Below are 17,329 nucleotides of genomic sequence, written 5' to 3' on the forward strand. Positions count from 1 at the left end.
AAATACAAGTACTCTATGATCATCCTGGACTTAAAAAAAGGAAAAACAAAAAAAGAATTCAGCGGGATCTAAGAGCGTTGACAGACAATACTGACACTTATATCAGAGCTAATGATCTCGTTCCCAAAGTGCAACTGCAGCTTCAAGTAGTACATTACTGAGAATCGAGAATCTCTCCCTAGTGAAGAAAAAAGAAGAAAAAAAAAAACATGCCTGAAGCAGCCTAGAGGTGTCAGCAGGGTGACGTTTCACATTTTCCACTGTCTCTCCCCGTCTACAATGTACATTACATGCAAAACAAACAGAACAAAACAGAAAACCATACACACCAGTTCAGAATGTAAAAACGCGTCATCATAATTTTTGTTACTTTTATTAAGTGGTTGACACCAGACGGTGTAGTTATTTAGATACAGTCAGTGAGTAAATGTTACTATGCATGAGAAATGGAGAAGAGAGTAAAACATTAAACAAAACAAAAAATAAAAACAAACAGGAAAACAAAACAAAAAACAAACAAAACAAAAAAAATCAGACAAAAAAGGATCACAATATTAACTGTCCACTGACCATAATGGAGACCTGTTAAGTGCTTCAAAAGTCAACACCAAGGCCTGAGCGGTGGACCAGAGGAGGAATGTTAATAGGCATTAACAAACAAATGTCATTTCAGAGAGGCCCAGGCATACAGAGGAGAGACTACACATAACTTGAGGGGGAAGGGGGCAATTCCAAAATTTCTGTTGGCCGATTGTTTTTTAATATTTAAAAAAAGTAGGCTCAAACTCAAATAAATAGATTTAACTTTGGGACAGTTTTCTGCCTCTTCTTGAGTGCTCTCCGTGAAATGGGCTTCAACCCGTTTTGGGGTGGAGTGGGGCTGTCTTCTTGAGATCAATGAGACCAGAGTAGAGTGGGGTTGAGAGGAAGGTGGGAGAAGGTTCTGGATTTTGGGACCCCCAGAGAGAGAAAGGAAAGAAGAAAAGAGAAAAAATAAGAAGGAAAGAAGGTAAGAAAGAAAGAAACAGGCGGTCTTTTTTAACTCCCTCGGCTACACATGAAAACAAGTGCATCAAATTCTTCATTAGGAGGACAACAAAGGCCATTGTTTCGTTTACAGATTTAACGACTAGGCTTAACTATGCAAAGTACAAGATTTGTGTCCTCAGGTCAGCGCCGGGGGGCGGGGCGTATTTGGAAGGGGATGGTAGGGCGATATTTTCTTTTCTGTTTTAATTTTCTTTCATATTTTTTATTCCACTCTTATTTTAGTTGATTTTGTCCTGGAATATATACAGGTTGTTGGTGGCGGCCACAGCGATGACGTTCTCCTTGGGGTGCCAAGCGGTGTGCAGGATCTTCTTATTGAAGTCCAGGCTGTCCACACTTATCTCGTCCTTCTTCCTCTTGCCGCCGGTGCACACCTTCCGGGGCTTCAGAATGGCACGTGGTTTACTGTTCTCCCGGGACGCCTCCAGCGTGATGTCTCTCCGGGTGTTCCTGTCGAACATCCTGAAGAAGTTGTTATAGGAGCCGGTCATGATGGCACTGCAGAGAGACGGGAAGAGACAGAGAGAGAGAGAGAGAGAGAGAGAGAGAGAGAGAGAGAGAGACGAGAGCATGGTGGAGAGGGGATAAAAAAAAAAAGGTCATTAAAATAAAAGTCTGCTTATATCTCCACATGATGCTGCCATTCAGTGAGTAGCAGTGTTTAGTATTCCACACACTCTAGTGCTGACATCAGCCATCTGTCACGTTGCCGTGTGTGCCTCACCTGTCAGAACCATTCCAGCAGCACTCAAACTTGTCAAAGATGCAGTCATTCTCATACAGCGAGCACAGCTTGCTTCGGAGGTATTCGTGAACCTAAGGAGGAGTATGGAGATGTCAAAGCCTCAGCCACAAGGAATGACTTGCTTCAGGTGACAGAGGAACCCAGAGGGTGTATAAGACGACATTACACACAAGGCCCGTACGAAACGGGAAAAAATGCAGCCTTTTAAGATATCTAACAGGGTCCGAATCAAAATTACTGCCTTATAAGATACCTTCGTTTTGCCAAATTGTTAAGGCAGCATAGATGTATCCTTCATGCTGCCTTCAACGTCCAAAATTCTATTTTATTGTGAGCAATCGAACGTTACATTATTCTTCTTTCTGGTATCCTGACAACGGCGCTCTGTGTTGCTATCTTGCTAGGCTGTCCGAAACAAAGTTCGTAGCCGGTACCTTGATGCCTGTTACGGCAAGTGACTCGGTAGAGAGCTGAAGGCAGCGAGGCAGCAGACAACTGCCTTCCATTTCGTACAGACCCACAGTGATGTGTGACTGAGAAGCTTAGAGCGAAGGCCGAGCAGCTGAAGCAGAGGTGAATGTTGGCGTACCTGGTACGTCTCCACTGGCCTGTTCTCCATGTTGAGGTCCCAAACTTTTACTGAGAGATAGTCTCGGGTCATCATGTAGCGTCCACTGTGACTGAACTTCACATCTGATATTGAGGAGATGATTTCCGAGAAGAAAGACCTGCTGCTTGGGTCCTCTGGCTCCTCAAAAACTGCACACAGACACGCACACACAAACAAACCAACCAAATGAAAAACACGGCAGGAAAATGACAAAAGAAATTGTATTTACTCAAAATAAGAGCACTCATGCTTGGATATACTGTATTTGTGTTGCTCTATGGTCCAGGCCCTTAGCAATAAAACAACAACCTTTGTGGATCATACATCTGTTGCAACACGCAGGTCAAGAGCCATCTTTCCCTGGCATTTGATAAGCCAGGCATTCAGTGGATTTGACAACAACTGGGTCAGTAATCAAACTGATAATATGAGCTGGCATAGCACGGCACTGCCCTGCCAAGCGAGACACGGCGACTGTTAGATCAATAGCCCTAGAATCTGCAGGCCATATCAACACTGCCAGTGATGCAGGTGCTCTTCTCTGAGTGGTGTCTGAAGGAATGACAGATTTCTATCTCTTTCCCTGAAGCGGACGCCGAGCCAAAAGAGAGAGCTCTAGATTTAATTATGTAAAGGCTGGGATTACGCAACCCCAAACTCAGCTTTGCTGACATAAAACAGAAGGAAAGTACTGAAAAAACAAACAAATTTGGAGTGTGGGGTCTGATGCTTTTGCCTATTTTCTCTCCATTGGCTTTTGTGCATTTTGTGACTCTGGGCTCAGTTGAGTCCCCAATGACTGAAAGACTGAAATGGATAGGCTGAATGTGTGTTTGTGTGTGTGTGTGTGTGTGTGTGTGTGTGTGTGTGTGTGTGTGTGTGTGTGTGTGTGTGTGTGTGTGTGTGTGGGGCGGAGAGCCACTTACATTTGCTATGTCTATCGCAGAGGGCGGACGCACGCATGTCGCACAGGCGGATCGTGCCCTTGCTACTACTGTACACAAATACATTGCACTGGTGAGGGTGGCACTCGGCTGCAGTGATGACCTCCGTCAACTCCTCCATGTTGGCAGGCTTTATATCTACAATGTCTGAAGGGCAGACGGTCAAGGAACCAAATACAAACACAGAAAGAGAGAAAGCGCAGCAAGCAAACAGGGCAACATGATTTACTGTACAACAGAAAATAGACTGAAGACCTGACCCCAGGGTAGCAAGATATACATTTTACCAAAGTTATACAGTACAAGGCATGTTATATAAACACAGTGAAACCAAATGTAATCAAAATCCCATAGCAAGCTTCCAGAATATGCTGGTTGTGAAAGGATACTAAAACTTCTATCTGTGATTTCTAAGTGCCATAGATTTATTCTTAGGTCATCTGCAGAAAGGTACGTTTCATGATCGCTATTTACTGAAATGGAATTGATGTGATATGTGTGTGCGTTCGCAAATATTCTCCGCGGGCTCGCCTCCACCATGAGGTCCATGGGCATCAAGACTGGCACCTGTACCGCAACAGCACACACACATCACTCATCAACATCACCATCTGCATCAAGAATACGGAGTACAAAACACACAGTGGTGAAGAGGTGAGACGCCTACCCGTAGTGATGTGATTCTAAAAGGATCTCGCAGCCTCCCATCTTCATCTTTAAGGTTGTAGCCCTCTGCTCTTTTGTCCCTTTCACTGATTTTCCATAACTTTATGGTTTTATCTGAAACAACAGACAAGCCATTTGGACTTCAAGAGGGATTCATATTTGGACGATTTTATACCATATAATGGTAGAAATCAACAGACAATAGGTGATCAGAAATAATGAGTTACAGTAGCGAATGTTGACTATGGCCCATTTACACTGAACAGTTAATAATGTAACAAATACTTGACAATATTGCCAAAAATCCACATAATAAACAGGACAGCAAATCGTACGTTCAGTTTGAGGAAGTAAAACTTAATAGTCCAACATAATGGTCTTAAGACAGAAAAAAAAACTTTTTGGGTGAATTTTTTGCAAGCAGTGAGTGTGGAGTAGAATATCAAATGGAAAATGACCCGTAGACAACCTTCCCTACCATCACCATCTGCACCTGTGACGGAGGATGCTGTGCAGTGCTGGAGGTGGTGGCCTCGGTGACTCACCATTTGTAGAAAGCAGAAAGTGAGCAGCATTCTGTTGGGGCAGCCATCGGATTTTGTTGATTTTCTCCTCAATTTCTAAGCTTTTCAAATAGTCAAATTCTGGCTCATGACTCTGGAAAGTGCTGTACACGTTGTATTCGCCTCTGGAGAGTGGTCGATTTTTACTCTTGAGGTGAAGAAAAACAAATGCAGAATGAGCAATTACCTACACAATTTTCAACATACATTCCATTTTAATCCAGCAATTTTACTTATCAATAACTCTCAAATGAATGTCAGTTTACAACATGCAGTCTGGAGGGCATCAACAACTTTCAACATCAACAACAACATCAACAACTGGCATGGTGGGCTTATACCTTGAATATGAGGTGGCTAACCTCAGCCCAAAGTCTCCAAAACTACAAAACAGAATCACAGCTTCATAAATACTGTGAAACAAATAGCATGATTGGTAATTCTAGGAGCTGGTGGATTCAGCCTTACTGTGACCGGCACAGATCTACAATCTTGATTATAGATCAATTTGGATAATGTCAAGGATAGTTAAATGTAATGGTGTTGAATTCTTTTGGGCTAGGTATGTACTGTGTATGCTCTAGGGTTTAGCATAAGCAAATAGCTTCCTGGTCCAAGGCAAGTAACAGAGCATGTTGGCCAAGTTGGTTGGCCAGTCACCACCACGAGTCAGCTCAGTTCCCATGTGATGCTAAGTGGTTAAAGCTAAGCATGTAAGGCTATTAAAATACAGAGGGAAGTCATTACCATGTAATAAATTAAGAGTTTTGTGTAAAAGTAACTTTTTCTGAACCAGTAAATATATCCAAGGAGCCAGCATAAATATCATGCACTGGCCCAAGGGTCCAGCGGGGGCAAATGTTACATTGGACACGTAGTAGTTGGACACGTGCATGTACTATTCCACAGCGTACTGACCTCCTGTTCCCGCTGAAATATGACAACTCTTCCCCCTTTGTCTCCTGTGGCTAATAGGTCACCCGAGTAGTTGAATTCAACTGTTGAGATAATGTCCGCTGCAAAACAGAATGGTTAGATGAGCGCCTGGTTAATAAAAGCATGACTCCACAAATGTAAATTATGGCTTATGTGAATACATAGCTCTTCATATATGGATGCGCTTGCATAAGTGGTTGTTCCCTCCATCGAGAGCAAACGTTATGATGGAATTTCTAAGTACACCACATTCCTCACCACTCTGTGGACGAGCTTCATGCTAATGCCTGAACTTGTAAGCAGGTGTTCTCTGACCTACATTAATGCAGAGGACTCTTTCTGTGAGGAAACATGGAAACAGTCGCCTTCTAAAAACAGATCACCTCCAACTGTTTGACCTGACCCTTTCATGGGAATCGCAAACACTTCCAATATCAAAGCAAAGGTGACTGCAAAATAACTATCCCCAACATGATTCACATAACTCCTTATTTTGAACTTATTTTAACACACACTTTCATGATCTAGGCCAAGAACGATCAACATTTGTGACAAAGTATGTCCATTACCAGTTGAGCAGCAGCAGAAGATCAAATGGACACTCACACTCGGTCTCTCTCTCTCTCACACACACACACAAAGAAACACCTAAACCTTGCTTTTATCATCAATCATATCCTCTGAGGACCAGCCAGAGGAGACACAAACAAGCATGACTCATCCTCCCTGAAACTGAGTCAATTAGTAGGATGGGCCTGCAAGTGCTCCCCTGCATGAGAGCCCCCAGGCCAGCTCTGGACACGCCAATCCTTTGGGAGATATATTTAGCACAATTCTCACTAATCATCCTCTCATTGAAGAAGACAGAACACAAGAGTAGCCACTTAGACTGGGTGGTAAGTTGATACATATCTGGATCTGACAACTGTTTGTGAACACTGTTAAACTGAAAACGCTGACCTTTTCTAACGCTAATTACTTCACTAATTATTTTTCAGCTCAGCATTACGACAGCATTTTAAATGTAGTCTCCCACAGCTGGTTCTTTTGAAGACATCTGACTGCAGAACATATGTAGTCTGCCTTCAGTGCCAACCAATACCGAAACTCTGGGCAGTGCAAGGCTTCACTTCACTTTGGGAATGCTGAACAACAAAAAACAGTCCCTAAAACCAGGGGACATGTTTAATGCACAAAACGTTAGCCCAAATAGAGTACATATGCTGGCCTTGACTGCAAAGGTACTGAGGTGCTTCAGAAATAGTAGCATTTAGAGCTCTTGCATGCCATGGACATAAAAAAGTGCTGCTTCTTTCATTCATTTCCAAAGTAAAACTACTGTACCTGTACACGGGCCTGAGAAAACTGGCATATTGACATTGTCTTTTTAATAGAGGGGAAAGGCCTCTTGCTTTATCTTGAACTATTAATCAATGTAAATCACGATAATGTTGGGGCTTTCTACAATAAATGTCATATATAGTTAATGTGTCAAGGTTAGATGGTAGGCTATAATTCTCTGTTACATGGCCATAATGTAACAACAAGCGTTAAGTCCGTCATGCACACAGATGCTCACAGATCTTGGGATTATCCAGGTCTTCAGGTTAAATATGTAGGAGAAAAGACCCTAACTGCATTCCCATCAGAATACAGCCTTTTGGAGTACGGGAGAGAGAGGTGTTGTGTTGCCATCATGCCGTCTATTGTTTTTATTGTGGGAATACAACAAATACGTCCTTTCACAACTCATCAAATGCTAGAGGAGGCGGCCAGCTAAAAAGAGCAAAGAACAAGCCGTCAACTGACATACCACTTCAAATAGAACATGGCTGACCAGGCTAAGTTGCTGTTTTGTATTGGAGGTAGGCTTTTCAACTGATGTTTTCAGCCCATCCCAGCACCATACAGAAACTCAATGGCTCTGGTCTATCTAATATATTCCTGCAGCCTACACATTACCAACAAAGTGCAAAAATGTGGTTTTCTGGATTTAGATTTTATTTTGTAAACTATTTTATTGCTGCTACTTCTAAATTAGAGTATAATCAGATCAGTTACCCACAAATGGCTTCTGTCAATGAGGGAATACCCAAATCATAACAAACCATTACAAACATATATGGACTATCTGCTATTGAGAAAGAATAATAATAAAAAATACTACTAATAATAAAAAGAATCATGCATGGTCTTTGTTAAACATAGTTAGCCCAAGTACAGTAACAACACACTACAGCAAGGCCATGTTTGTCCATGCACACAATTGTAAAAAACAACTTTATTACATGAAAACTATCACTTGATTCAAGCATTACAAAATGACCATTGAATAACAAACATAAGCAAATACATTGAACAAAAACAGTAAGGAGGCAAGGGATTCCCCCTAATTTTTAAAGGCTTCATAGATATAATCTTCAGGAAACCATGCTTGATAGTAGCGATGGCTACTGCAGGAGACCAGGACTTATATCAGCCACAAGTGTCCCGCTGAAAGAGGTGAAATGCACAGTGCAGACCAATGGTGCAGAAAGTGAGAGATTAAGTGATGACTGTGCTGTATCGGACACTGCATTTCCAGAGGTTCCTACTCATTAACCACTACTAACGCCGTCCGCCACCTCAGCCCTGTCCGGAGCACTGAAAACAGGCTGGCTGAATAACAACCCGTTGTGGGGATGGGGGCAGCCCACACCTTTTCAGCGCTAAAAAACAAAAGAGCTAATGTACATGGGTGCAGCAGGAGGAGCACGGTCCATTTAAGTGACTCTGCATAAACAGAGGCTGCCGTCTAATCTAAGATCAGCGCTCTTCGCTTTGTAACAGCCCATGCAGCTTACGGTGGGAGAACCGTAATACTAAAAATCAATTCCACCCACCCTCCTCCGTATCTCCTGACAAATAACCACAATCAAAACAAACACATCCTAAAAATGTATGCACTCACATACTTCATCAGTAAAGCTACACCCGATACTAAAGAAAAGAAAACACCAAAGTGTTTTCAGTGCCGCCACTACTCAGGAAAAAACACCAGCAAAAAAACAAAACCACAATACAGTACACCACAGCATTACGACATGGATGCAAGCTTACTAAGCGGAATCCTCCTCCTCCTCCCTCTCCAGAAGGATGCGAGACGCACGTACCCATGCTGGCCCTCGGCGGGAGGCCATTATACCTTGCTTAAAGGCTGCGGCTGTCATCTGCTAGTGCTGCAGGCTGCCGGGGCAGATTTAAGAGCCAGGGAGGAGAGGCTGCGGCTGGGGCGTCTGCAGCTGCGGGGCGAAGCGGCGCGACAACGAGCAGCAGCCCTGAGCTGTGGCTTCCCTCATGTTGGAGAGGGAGAGGGAGAGGGGAGGGAGGGTGTGTGTGTGTGTGTGCGTGCGTGCGTGCATGTGTGCGTGTGTGTGTGTGTGTGTGTGTGTGTGCGTGCGTGCGTGTGCGTGCGTGTGTGTGCGTGCGTGGGGGGCTGGGTAGGTGGTGGGGCAGCAGGACCACTGAGTAAGACACCCACTTCTTTCTTTCTTTCTTTCTTTCTTTCTTTCTTTATTTCTCTCTCTCTCTTCCTCTCCCTCTTCTGTGTGAGTGTGGCTGGTTCTCCTGTAGTGCCACATTTCACTGGCACTGCCAGTGCTATTAATACTGCACTGGCACAGAGAGAGAGAGTGTGTGTGTGTGTGTGTGTGTGTGGGCAGGGGGGGACTGCCTGTGTGCTTACTGGTGGGGAGCAGCATCTGCTCCACTTCATCACAATCTCATCTGCATCCCAAACTCTCATAGCCAGCATCTAATCAAAACGATCGTCTCAACAAAATCGTGAACTCGGCTGCTACAACACAGCAATTCAATTCCACAAATGATAAAGTACAATGATCTCTTTATGCGGCACACTAACTTTGCTTGGCATCTTTTCAGCCATGCTGGAGTACATTACTGGGGCAGCTATCCAGGCAACGCTTAATAAATCTGTGTGGTATGGCTGAAGAGCTTATGTACCCATCGTTGTGTGACAAGCCCACTTATGTGCATCACTGCATCTGTTGAGTTGAAGTAGGTGGAGGGAAATGTTCCAGCTGAACAATGTGAGGAGAAATGACATGGTGTTTGTTCATTTCCAACTATTCCTGCTTCATACAGAACTTGAATTGATGCATTCCTTTAAGAACTTGGAACATTCCGTTTTCCAGAACTAAAACTATATGGAGTGCCCAAAGTGATATATGGTAATTTGAACGGTGTAAATTACAACAGTGCCATAGTTTCAGGCAGAAAATGACAGATGGACAAAACATTCCATATTTGAACGAATCAGAGTAGCTATTCAGCCACTGTCAATATGACATGACAGAGGGCATCTTAAATCAAGATCACACCAAGTTATGATTAACCACATATTACATGTAACCATGACGTGTAAAGCACATAATGCCTTTCCTAGCCAACATCACCACTATACATTTAACATTGAAGACCTTGCTATTGAACACTCAAGAGGTACTAGTTCAAAATCCTGAAATGATTAGCAAAAGACATAGTGTACGGGATTAACAGTTATCTGTGTCCTTTCAGTGAACCATTTGCAGATGTGCAAACATATTGATGGGCAGACATTGGGTCGTGACATTTGTGATGTTTCACGGCAGCTCAGACTACAGACAGCAGCTCAGGCACACAGCAGAACATATTGCATCATCAATCAAAGGACTTGATTAATAACACTCTTCTCACCAACATAATCAGGGATCTGTTCTAGGATAAGGAGCGAAGATCCACCATGTTAGTGTCAGCAATCGCCAAACGTCAAAGAACAGCGAAGGGACAGCCACTTGCTCATGTTCTCTGGCACTCAGTTATGATGGCTGCACATCCAGCACCATCGCCACTCCACATCCGCACATATCCGATTCAGGAAGGGAGAACATTCATAGGCCCGTCAAGCTGTTCCGACAATGTAAATGATAACCACTCAAGGTTCACATAGCTTGCCAGCTATCAATTCTGAAATCTTGACGCATCCCATAGACATCATAAATTCCTAGTACCCAACTAGCTCAACGACTAATTGAAGGCAACTCACTAGCAAAGCTGAGATAAAACAAGACCCGCTGAACAAGTAAACGGGCAAGCTAGCTACCGCCGAGTATCTTAGGAAGATGTGATTAGCTATGAGCTAACGTTTACTTGCTAGCTAGCGACCAAGATTACGCTCCAGACCGTGGAGGAGATCTATGCAGTACCTGCTAGCCAATGAGTTAGCCAGCTAGCTGCTCCATGATGGCATTGGCAAAGCAAGTGGCATCGATAGCTAACATCAGCTAGCTAATAAACAGACATGTTCATCAGTGCACCACAAGCATCAATAAACGTTTCAATCGAGGCATCCCCTAAGGTAACGAAAGACTTGTGTAAAAGTCCTAAATGGAAAATATCGGACATGAAGCAAATAGCTCTTAATTAACGTTAACTTACCTTCCGCCACATCCTCGTCTATCGCTCCTTTCACTTGAGAGAAACACCACTGGAAATCGTTCCCTCCTCCGACACCTTGAAAGCAACACACGACTTAACTTTAAGACACGTTCAGTATAGACTTAACAGTGGATAAAACTCTTCAATGAACTTGCATCTATGCCAAACATGTTGGTTTATGGTCTCGTGAGCTTGAGGTTTGATATAATGTGGAGTCACTTTGCTAGCTAGCTAACTTGTTAGCTGCTAATGAACTTGCAGTGCTGGTAGGCCGCCCTGGTATGTGAGAAGACAGAACTGGGCCCCCGCCTACAAAGTTTGCAACCTTACCTGCCATTGCTTCGTTCTGCAGCAAAACTGGCGTCAATGGGGGTTATTCCGAACCTTATTATAGTAATTTCGTGAGGATTACAGGGTTACTGATACAGAAGAAAAGTGATTAGTCTAGAGAATCAGAGCAACCAGAATTGCCCGTGATTTTATTTCTTTTCAAGATGGCGCACATCGCCAGTCGACATGATACAGTGACGTCACTTAATAGACACTTTTCTAAAGGCTGCCTCTGCTCATTCTTCATTCTGTTCATTCCCAGGGTAGAGAGATGAAATCCCGCCTCCTTAGCGGACCTTTGCATTGGTCATGGTTTTAAACAGAATGATGTAAAACACAGCGATGTATATAATCCATAGCATTAACCTCTGTATTTAATTTCTGACGTACTATTAAATGACAGTAGCCTAATGAACTTGACTTGAGCGCTTAGGAGAGACTATAGATGTTAAACTACATTTCCCGGCAGACTTTTCGCTATTTTTAGTCGCATAGACTTGCGTCACAATCACTGACTAGTAGGTGTCCAGCCGGTTGATAACGCGCCGCTTTTAAGGTTGGAAATCATGTTGGAAATGCATTCAAACGATTTTGCAGGTGAGAAATTACAATGAGCGAGACATTTTATTCCACTGGATTGAGCTAAAAGCCACGATGTCTGAAGTAGGCCTACACGTGGGTAGACCTTTATATATGTTATCCTATATATTTATATAGGCTAGCCTAACAACAATGGTAGGGTAACTAAAACAAATCACAGTTAAAGCTGCAGCCAGGATGAGGAAGCCAGCCTGAGGATCATGCTAACAGTGAGGATAAAGATTTATAACAAACGCGAACTAAAACAAATCAAAGCAATTAAACTAATATCATGGCCATCAAAACTGGCAGCCAGGAGAACAATTACAGTGAGGGTAAAGAAAGATAAACAGTGGTTAAAACACACGTTTTCCCAGACACCTGGCAACAGCTTATTGTTCCTTTGGGTGTCAGCAGTCCTGCAAACACCCAACGTGTGATTTCATTTCATGTGGTGAATTTCAGTGCTAGCCTACATAGGCCGACATCCATGTTATTTCCCCTCAATTATCATTATTCTTAAATAACTTTAGGCTAAATCTTTATCACAGTCCCTTGCATAGGCGGGTCATCGTTACCCACTGTGCATTGACAAATCGGCTACAGATTTAGCTTATTGGAAGGGTAGATAGCTACCAACAGTTAGCCTTGCTGTCTGACTGGAATAGCCCATTTCTTGAAATGCCTTGATTTGTTGGGTGTCCAGTGTCCAAGATCAAATTTGAACGCCAAAATACAACGAGTAAAATGTTATTAAGCTTTTTCTTAACACTCTATTTCACATAGCAACCTATATATTGCACATTTACAGATTAAAATACTTCAATAACAATCAGAGTACACATGGCCGTGCAATTTACAGCTGAATTGTGAAGTTTAAAGCCTACTGATTGGGGCCCTATGAGTTTGCAACAGTTAAGCATGAAAAAGAAGTAGGACATTTCCCCCCTCAAAGAGTGCCCCCTGCAGGACAAGCTACTAAATGATTATGATAAAACAACACAAGGGTTCACCTGGAATCAGTCCGAGGTCTTGGACTTGAGTTTTCACATGACGTTTTATGAACAGATGTGAATTTAACCACTTGAAATGCTTAGTTCTGATAATGTGTTAAATTAAATAAAGTGGTATCTGAATGTTTGCTGACTGAGTATCCCCTTGTTAGAGTTGTCTCCTCTCTGTGTATCCCGTCAACATATCCCAATACAATTATTCAAGTGATTAATTCAAATTGGGAAATATGACATATTTGCAAAATCTCACATTTAGGTGGAAACCAAATTGAAAACATCACAGATAACAGAACAAATGAAAACACATACAACCATTATCTTCAGTTTATGGCTGTAACATAATGTACACATTTTTATTATAGTTTTGGACATAGGCCTACTTTATTAACCATCAATATCCTGGTCTGAGATTATCTTTTAGATGCAAAATCTCAAGTTATTGAAAATGTATCACAGGGTCTTAAGGTGCCAGCAGGGTAATAGTATTGTATAAAAGCAGTGCAACATGTCGAGTAACAACACAAAGTAACACTGTAATACAGAGGAGAGACTCAATGTCATTATCAAAGGTTTTAATATCAGTTTTAAGTCCTGAACCCCTCAAATTTACATAGCCAGTTGTTAGATTTATGCAGTCTCACAGACCTACAAGCCAGTTGGTGAAAGAATCTTTAGAATTTTCAGAATCAGGATATTGGAATTTAACTCAAAACAAACTCATCTGGATTCCCAGTACAATCTTCCCAGCCTTTTAGCAGATATATTTGCATGCTACTGTGAACTATCATCTTAACGAACATCTGCTGCTGTTTAATTCAACACATGCAGGAACAGAAAAGAAAGTGCTGTGACAACGTAGCAGGTGCAGATAATGTGGAGACAATGTGAGGCAAATAGAAAGTATGGTGGTGGGCTGGACACCATGACTTTCAACCAGTCTGGGGATTTTCATCCTGTAAGTCAAGGAATTTCACTGACTTGTCAGTAAAATAGTAGAGTCAGTTAAATTCCAAGAGGCAAAGATGCAGGATTGTGTTGTACCTTTGCTTACAGGTTGTGTAGAGTATATTGAATCTGGCAGGTGAGACTCCATCAGCAGATACTCTGTTAACTAGTTAGTGATCCAATGACAGGTAGAAGGGTGAATATTCAGCTGGGGCAGGTTGATGTGGAGGAGTTTTGGAGTGACAGTGCTCCAGGCTGTCGGCTGTGTAGATGTGAAGTGCAGAATCCAGTCGGAACATTAAAACAACAATAAATAACTTTCCCTCTGTCGCACGCACGCTATTTGTTTATCCAGCAACAGCTTTGCAAATAACAATGTCCACAGACAAGGTAGAATATGTTGCATGATTTATGAAAGTACGATGTATTGCGACATAAAACGCAAGTCAAATTTGTAGTTTCTTATGTCTCATTCCATCGAATTACAGATCCGCTACCCGATCTGGCAAACTTACATAGTGCGGTTATAGCCGACAGAGGGCTGCGATGTGAATGCAGAAGTGCCGTTCACCCTGTTACAAGTTGATGAACCACTGAAACTATTTTGGAAACATTATTTTAAGGTACAAAAAACTCTTTGGTGTTGCTTTAAATAGGAGGATGGAACTCTTATCAAGAAGCCATTTGAAAAGAGACAGTGTAATCTTAAAGAACATCACCTCTCTTACAGTACGGATGCATCAAATGATTAGCCCATAACCAAAAATGCCCTTGTCCTGTATCTATTATGGTTTGCATATCGGTGTTAGTGTGTTTATATGTCATCTTGGGGAGTATGTTTTCCGACAGGCCTATCTTTGTCTATTGTTATTCTGTCTTTCAGGCTAGGCCAATGAAAGGCTGAAAATTGATTAACCACTGGTATACCTAAAATATCCATTTTCTTTAATCCTAAATGCTCTGCTGCACAGTAATACCAGGTTAGGCGGTTATCACATCGCATTAACCTCTCCAAAATCAACTGTGCAGTCTTTTTCACAGGCTTATGAATGTGTATGAATCCTCCTTTTTTCCTTTTGATGGTAGATGTTGCCAGATGACAGCTGACTAGAATTGTAATACTGTAACACATGGTGGACAAAAATAGTGGTGGTTAAAAAGTGCCATTTCATGGAAATGAGACTTTTTCATCAACACTCAAAGTTCATTACACAATGTGAAAATCTACAAAGCAAATAAGAAGTATATGCAGCAGACGCCACGTTAATGAAAAGAAAACTTAAACCTTCAAATGCCTGAAAAGACACTTATTATCAAGTCTTGAGATGAGAAAAGTATTCAGATGAGTTAATAGTGATTGAGAGGCCAGCCACCAGGGGGCAGTGTTAAGTTAACAATGAGAGCACTTATGTCAAATGGAGGAATTTTTCTGTTCTCCAGGTTTGTGCAGGGACAGTGGAAAACAATAATCGAATAATGAAATCAAGTCCATCTGAATGTAGCAAACACCCGAAGACTGTTCACTCAGCTCAGTTCTATCAATATCATTTCAGGCGTTTGATAATTATGTTAACACAATTTGACAGGTGCACATAGATTTTATCCAATTTGGAGCCATCATGAAATGTGGAGCTGTTCATAAGACACCATCTAAGGTTCTGTTTCGTTTGTCTCCTCATGAAATGTCCTCCTGCCTTAAAAAGCCACATGCTGTCCATAGACACACAGCCGTGACACATATTATGTCATCATCAGGGATGTAGTGGAGGCTAAACGCAAGTAAACACCTCTGAATCCAGAAATAGAGTTTATCCACCTCTTATTAGAGTTCTCAAAATAGTTTATTCACCAATTACAACACTCTAGGAAGCATTTAGTATTGTTATAAACATTGGACAATAACCGACACCTTCATCAAACATTTTCTGAATGCCTTTTTTATAAACCCGCTACCACATGGCGCAGTCCACCTTACCGTGAATTGATAGTTTACCCACCTCTTATTTTACCACTAGACCCCTGGTCATCATAACATTTCAACACTTCAAGTTTTCCAGGTTGGGGTTAATTAAGACTGTGTAGATTGCTATGGCCTTATAACCAGTGGGAGTATGTCCAATCGTGTTCATGCATTTGCAGAAATTGCCATGGGAGGCTGCTATACATAGCTCCAGAATGCTTTTATGTTCCCTGAAGAATTCCGTAGACTTGAGAAATCAGAAAAAAAAATAGGCCTAAATTCCAAAAATGTCTTCAACAGAAAAATGCATAATCACGGCACTGGCTTACCCAGTGGGGTGTTCTGTTTTTATCCGTCCTCTTTAATTAGATTTATTATGTCTAACAGTTTCCTTTTTCATTTAATGAAAGGCCTACACACTGTCCAGGTCCTCTCTGTGAGGTAAGTAGGTTCTTTTTAGAGGTATTCAAAAGTAAATACATAGTAAAAAATGGTGTGACCTCATCATCCGAACAGTGATCTTTAGTTAGCTTTTCAGCTGTGGGTTGGATACTACAAAAAACTTCAAGTAAAAATGTCAGTTATCAGCTGTTCCCTCTAGCAGTGCAGGCTACAAGCTATTTAGATTTTTGCTCAAGGTCAGAACACAATATATGGATATAGAGAAACTTCAACAGTATAACAGTGCCAGACACCACATAGCATGTTAGCAGGCTTCTACCTTCATTGAGGAAACTTTTGGACCAAAACTCTGTAATTACTGTAATGGCAGTTGTTTTAAAGATTCTCTATTGCTTGGACACCCACACAAACACACACACACACACACACACACACACACAGATGCAATTGTTTGTGGTTGCCCTGTCCTGAAACCACTATGTTCAGTGAGACAGAGATGCTGTGGGTAAGAGAAAAAACATTCACTTAAGGAAGTTTCTCCATTCGATTTTTAAACCAGCTTTATCTTGTTTGACTGACACTTGTATTACACAAATCTGTTTAAATATGTGCAGGGTTGATGCAATTTAATATAGACAGTCTCAGATAGTGTCACCTCACAAACTTAGAGCAAGATTAGGTACAGCTCATAATTTATCTGGGAATGACAGCCCAATCCATTTCTGAACAAATACGGTCATGCTAATACCAATACTTATCTTCTGTTAGTTTTGTGTTTCCCCATCCTTGAGCTTTTATGTGACACCAGGAATTTATGAATTGTAGAGGTGGACATTGTCACAAGAAAGGCACAATTTTTCATTCCTTATTTTAACCTGCTGAATGTTAGCCCTTTACTAACTATAAAAATGTCCAATGGAGGTAGCCAAGACCATTCTATGGATTTTCCGCATATTGACAGAGGTCTGAGAATGAACTGAATTCTTATCCAGCCAACAGGATCAATATATCTCCAGAGTCTTTGACAATAGCATACAGCATCCAAATGGACATACATGAGGCTGGTGTATGTCAGATATTACTATTCACTGTCCTGAAATCCTCACTTACA

At 41.8% G+C, this 17,329-nt stretch overlaps 1 protein-coding gene across 1 annotated transcript; it reads right to left on the minus strand.

The window, feature by feature from the left end:
- Nucleotides 1-357: 357 nt before the first annotated feature.
- LOC143138172 (serine/threonine-protein phosphatase 2A 55 kDa regulatory subunit B delta isoform) lies at nucleotides 358-11,491 on the minus strand. Its single transcript, XM_076298646.1, has 10 exons — nucleotides 11,320-11,491; nucleotides 10,990-11,064; nucleotides 5,497-5,594; nucleotides 4,561-4,726; nucleotides 4,017-4,129; nucleotides 3,739-3,916; nucleotides 3,332-3,496; nucleotides 2,385-2,554; nucleotides 1,775-1,866; nucleotides 358-1,548 (listed from the first exon to the last, which is right to left on the minus strand). The coding sequence occupies exons 1-10, from the start codon at nucleotides 11,324-11,326 to the stop codon at nucleotides 1,269-1,271; spliced, it is 1,344 nt and encodes a 447-aa protein (XP_076154761.1). The 5' UTR covers nucleotides 11,327-11,491; the 3' UTR covers nucleotides 358-1,268.
- Nucleotides 11,492-17,329: the final 5,838 nt, after the last annotated feature.

The sequence above is a fragment of the Alosa pseudoharengus genome, unplaced genomic scaffold (assembly GCF_046254945.1).
Source record: "Alosa pseudoharengus isolate Yale_2024_CS ecotype anadromous, Long Island Sound unplaced genomic scaffold, YU_APseudo_1.1 YU_APseudo_1.1_scf_21, whole genome shotgun sequence".
Lineage (NCBI taxonomy): Eukaryota > Metazoa > Chordata > Actinopteri > Clupeiformes > Clupeidae > Alosa > Alosa pseudoharengus.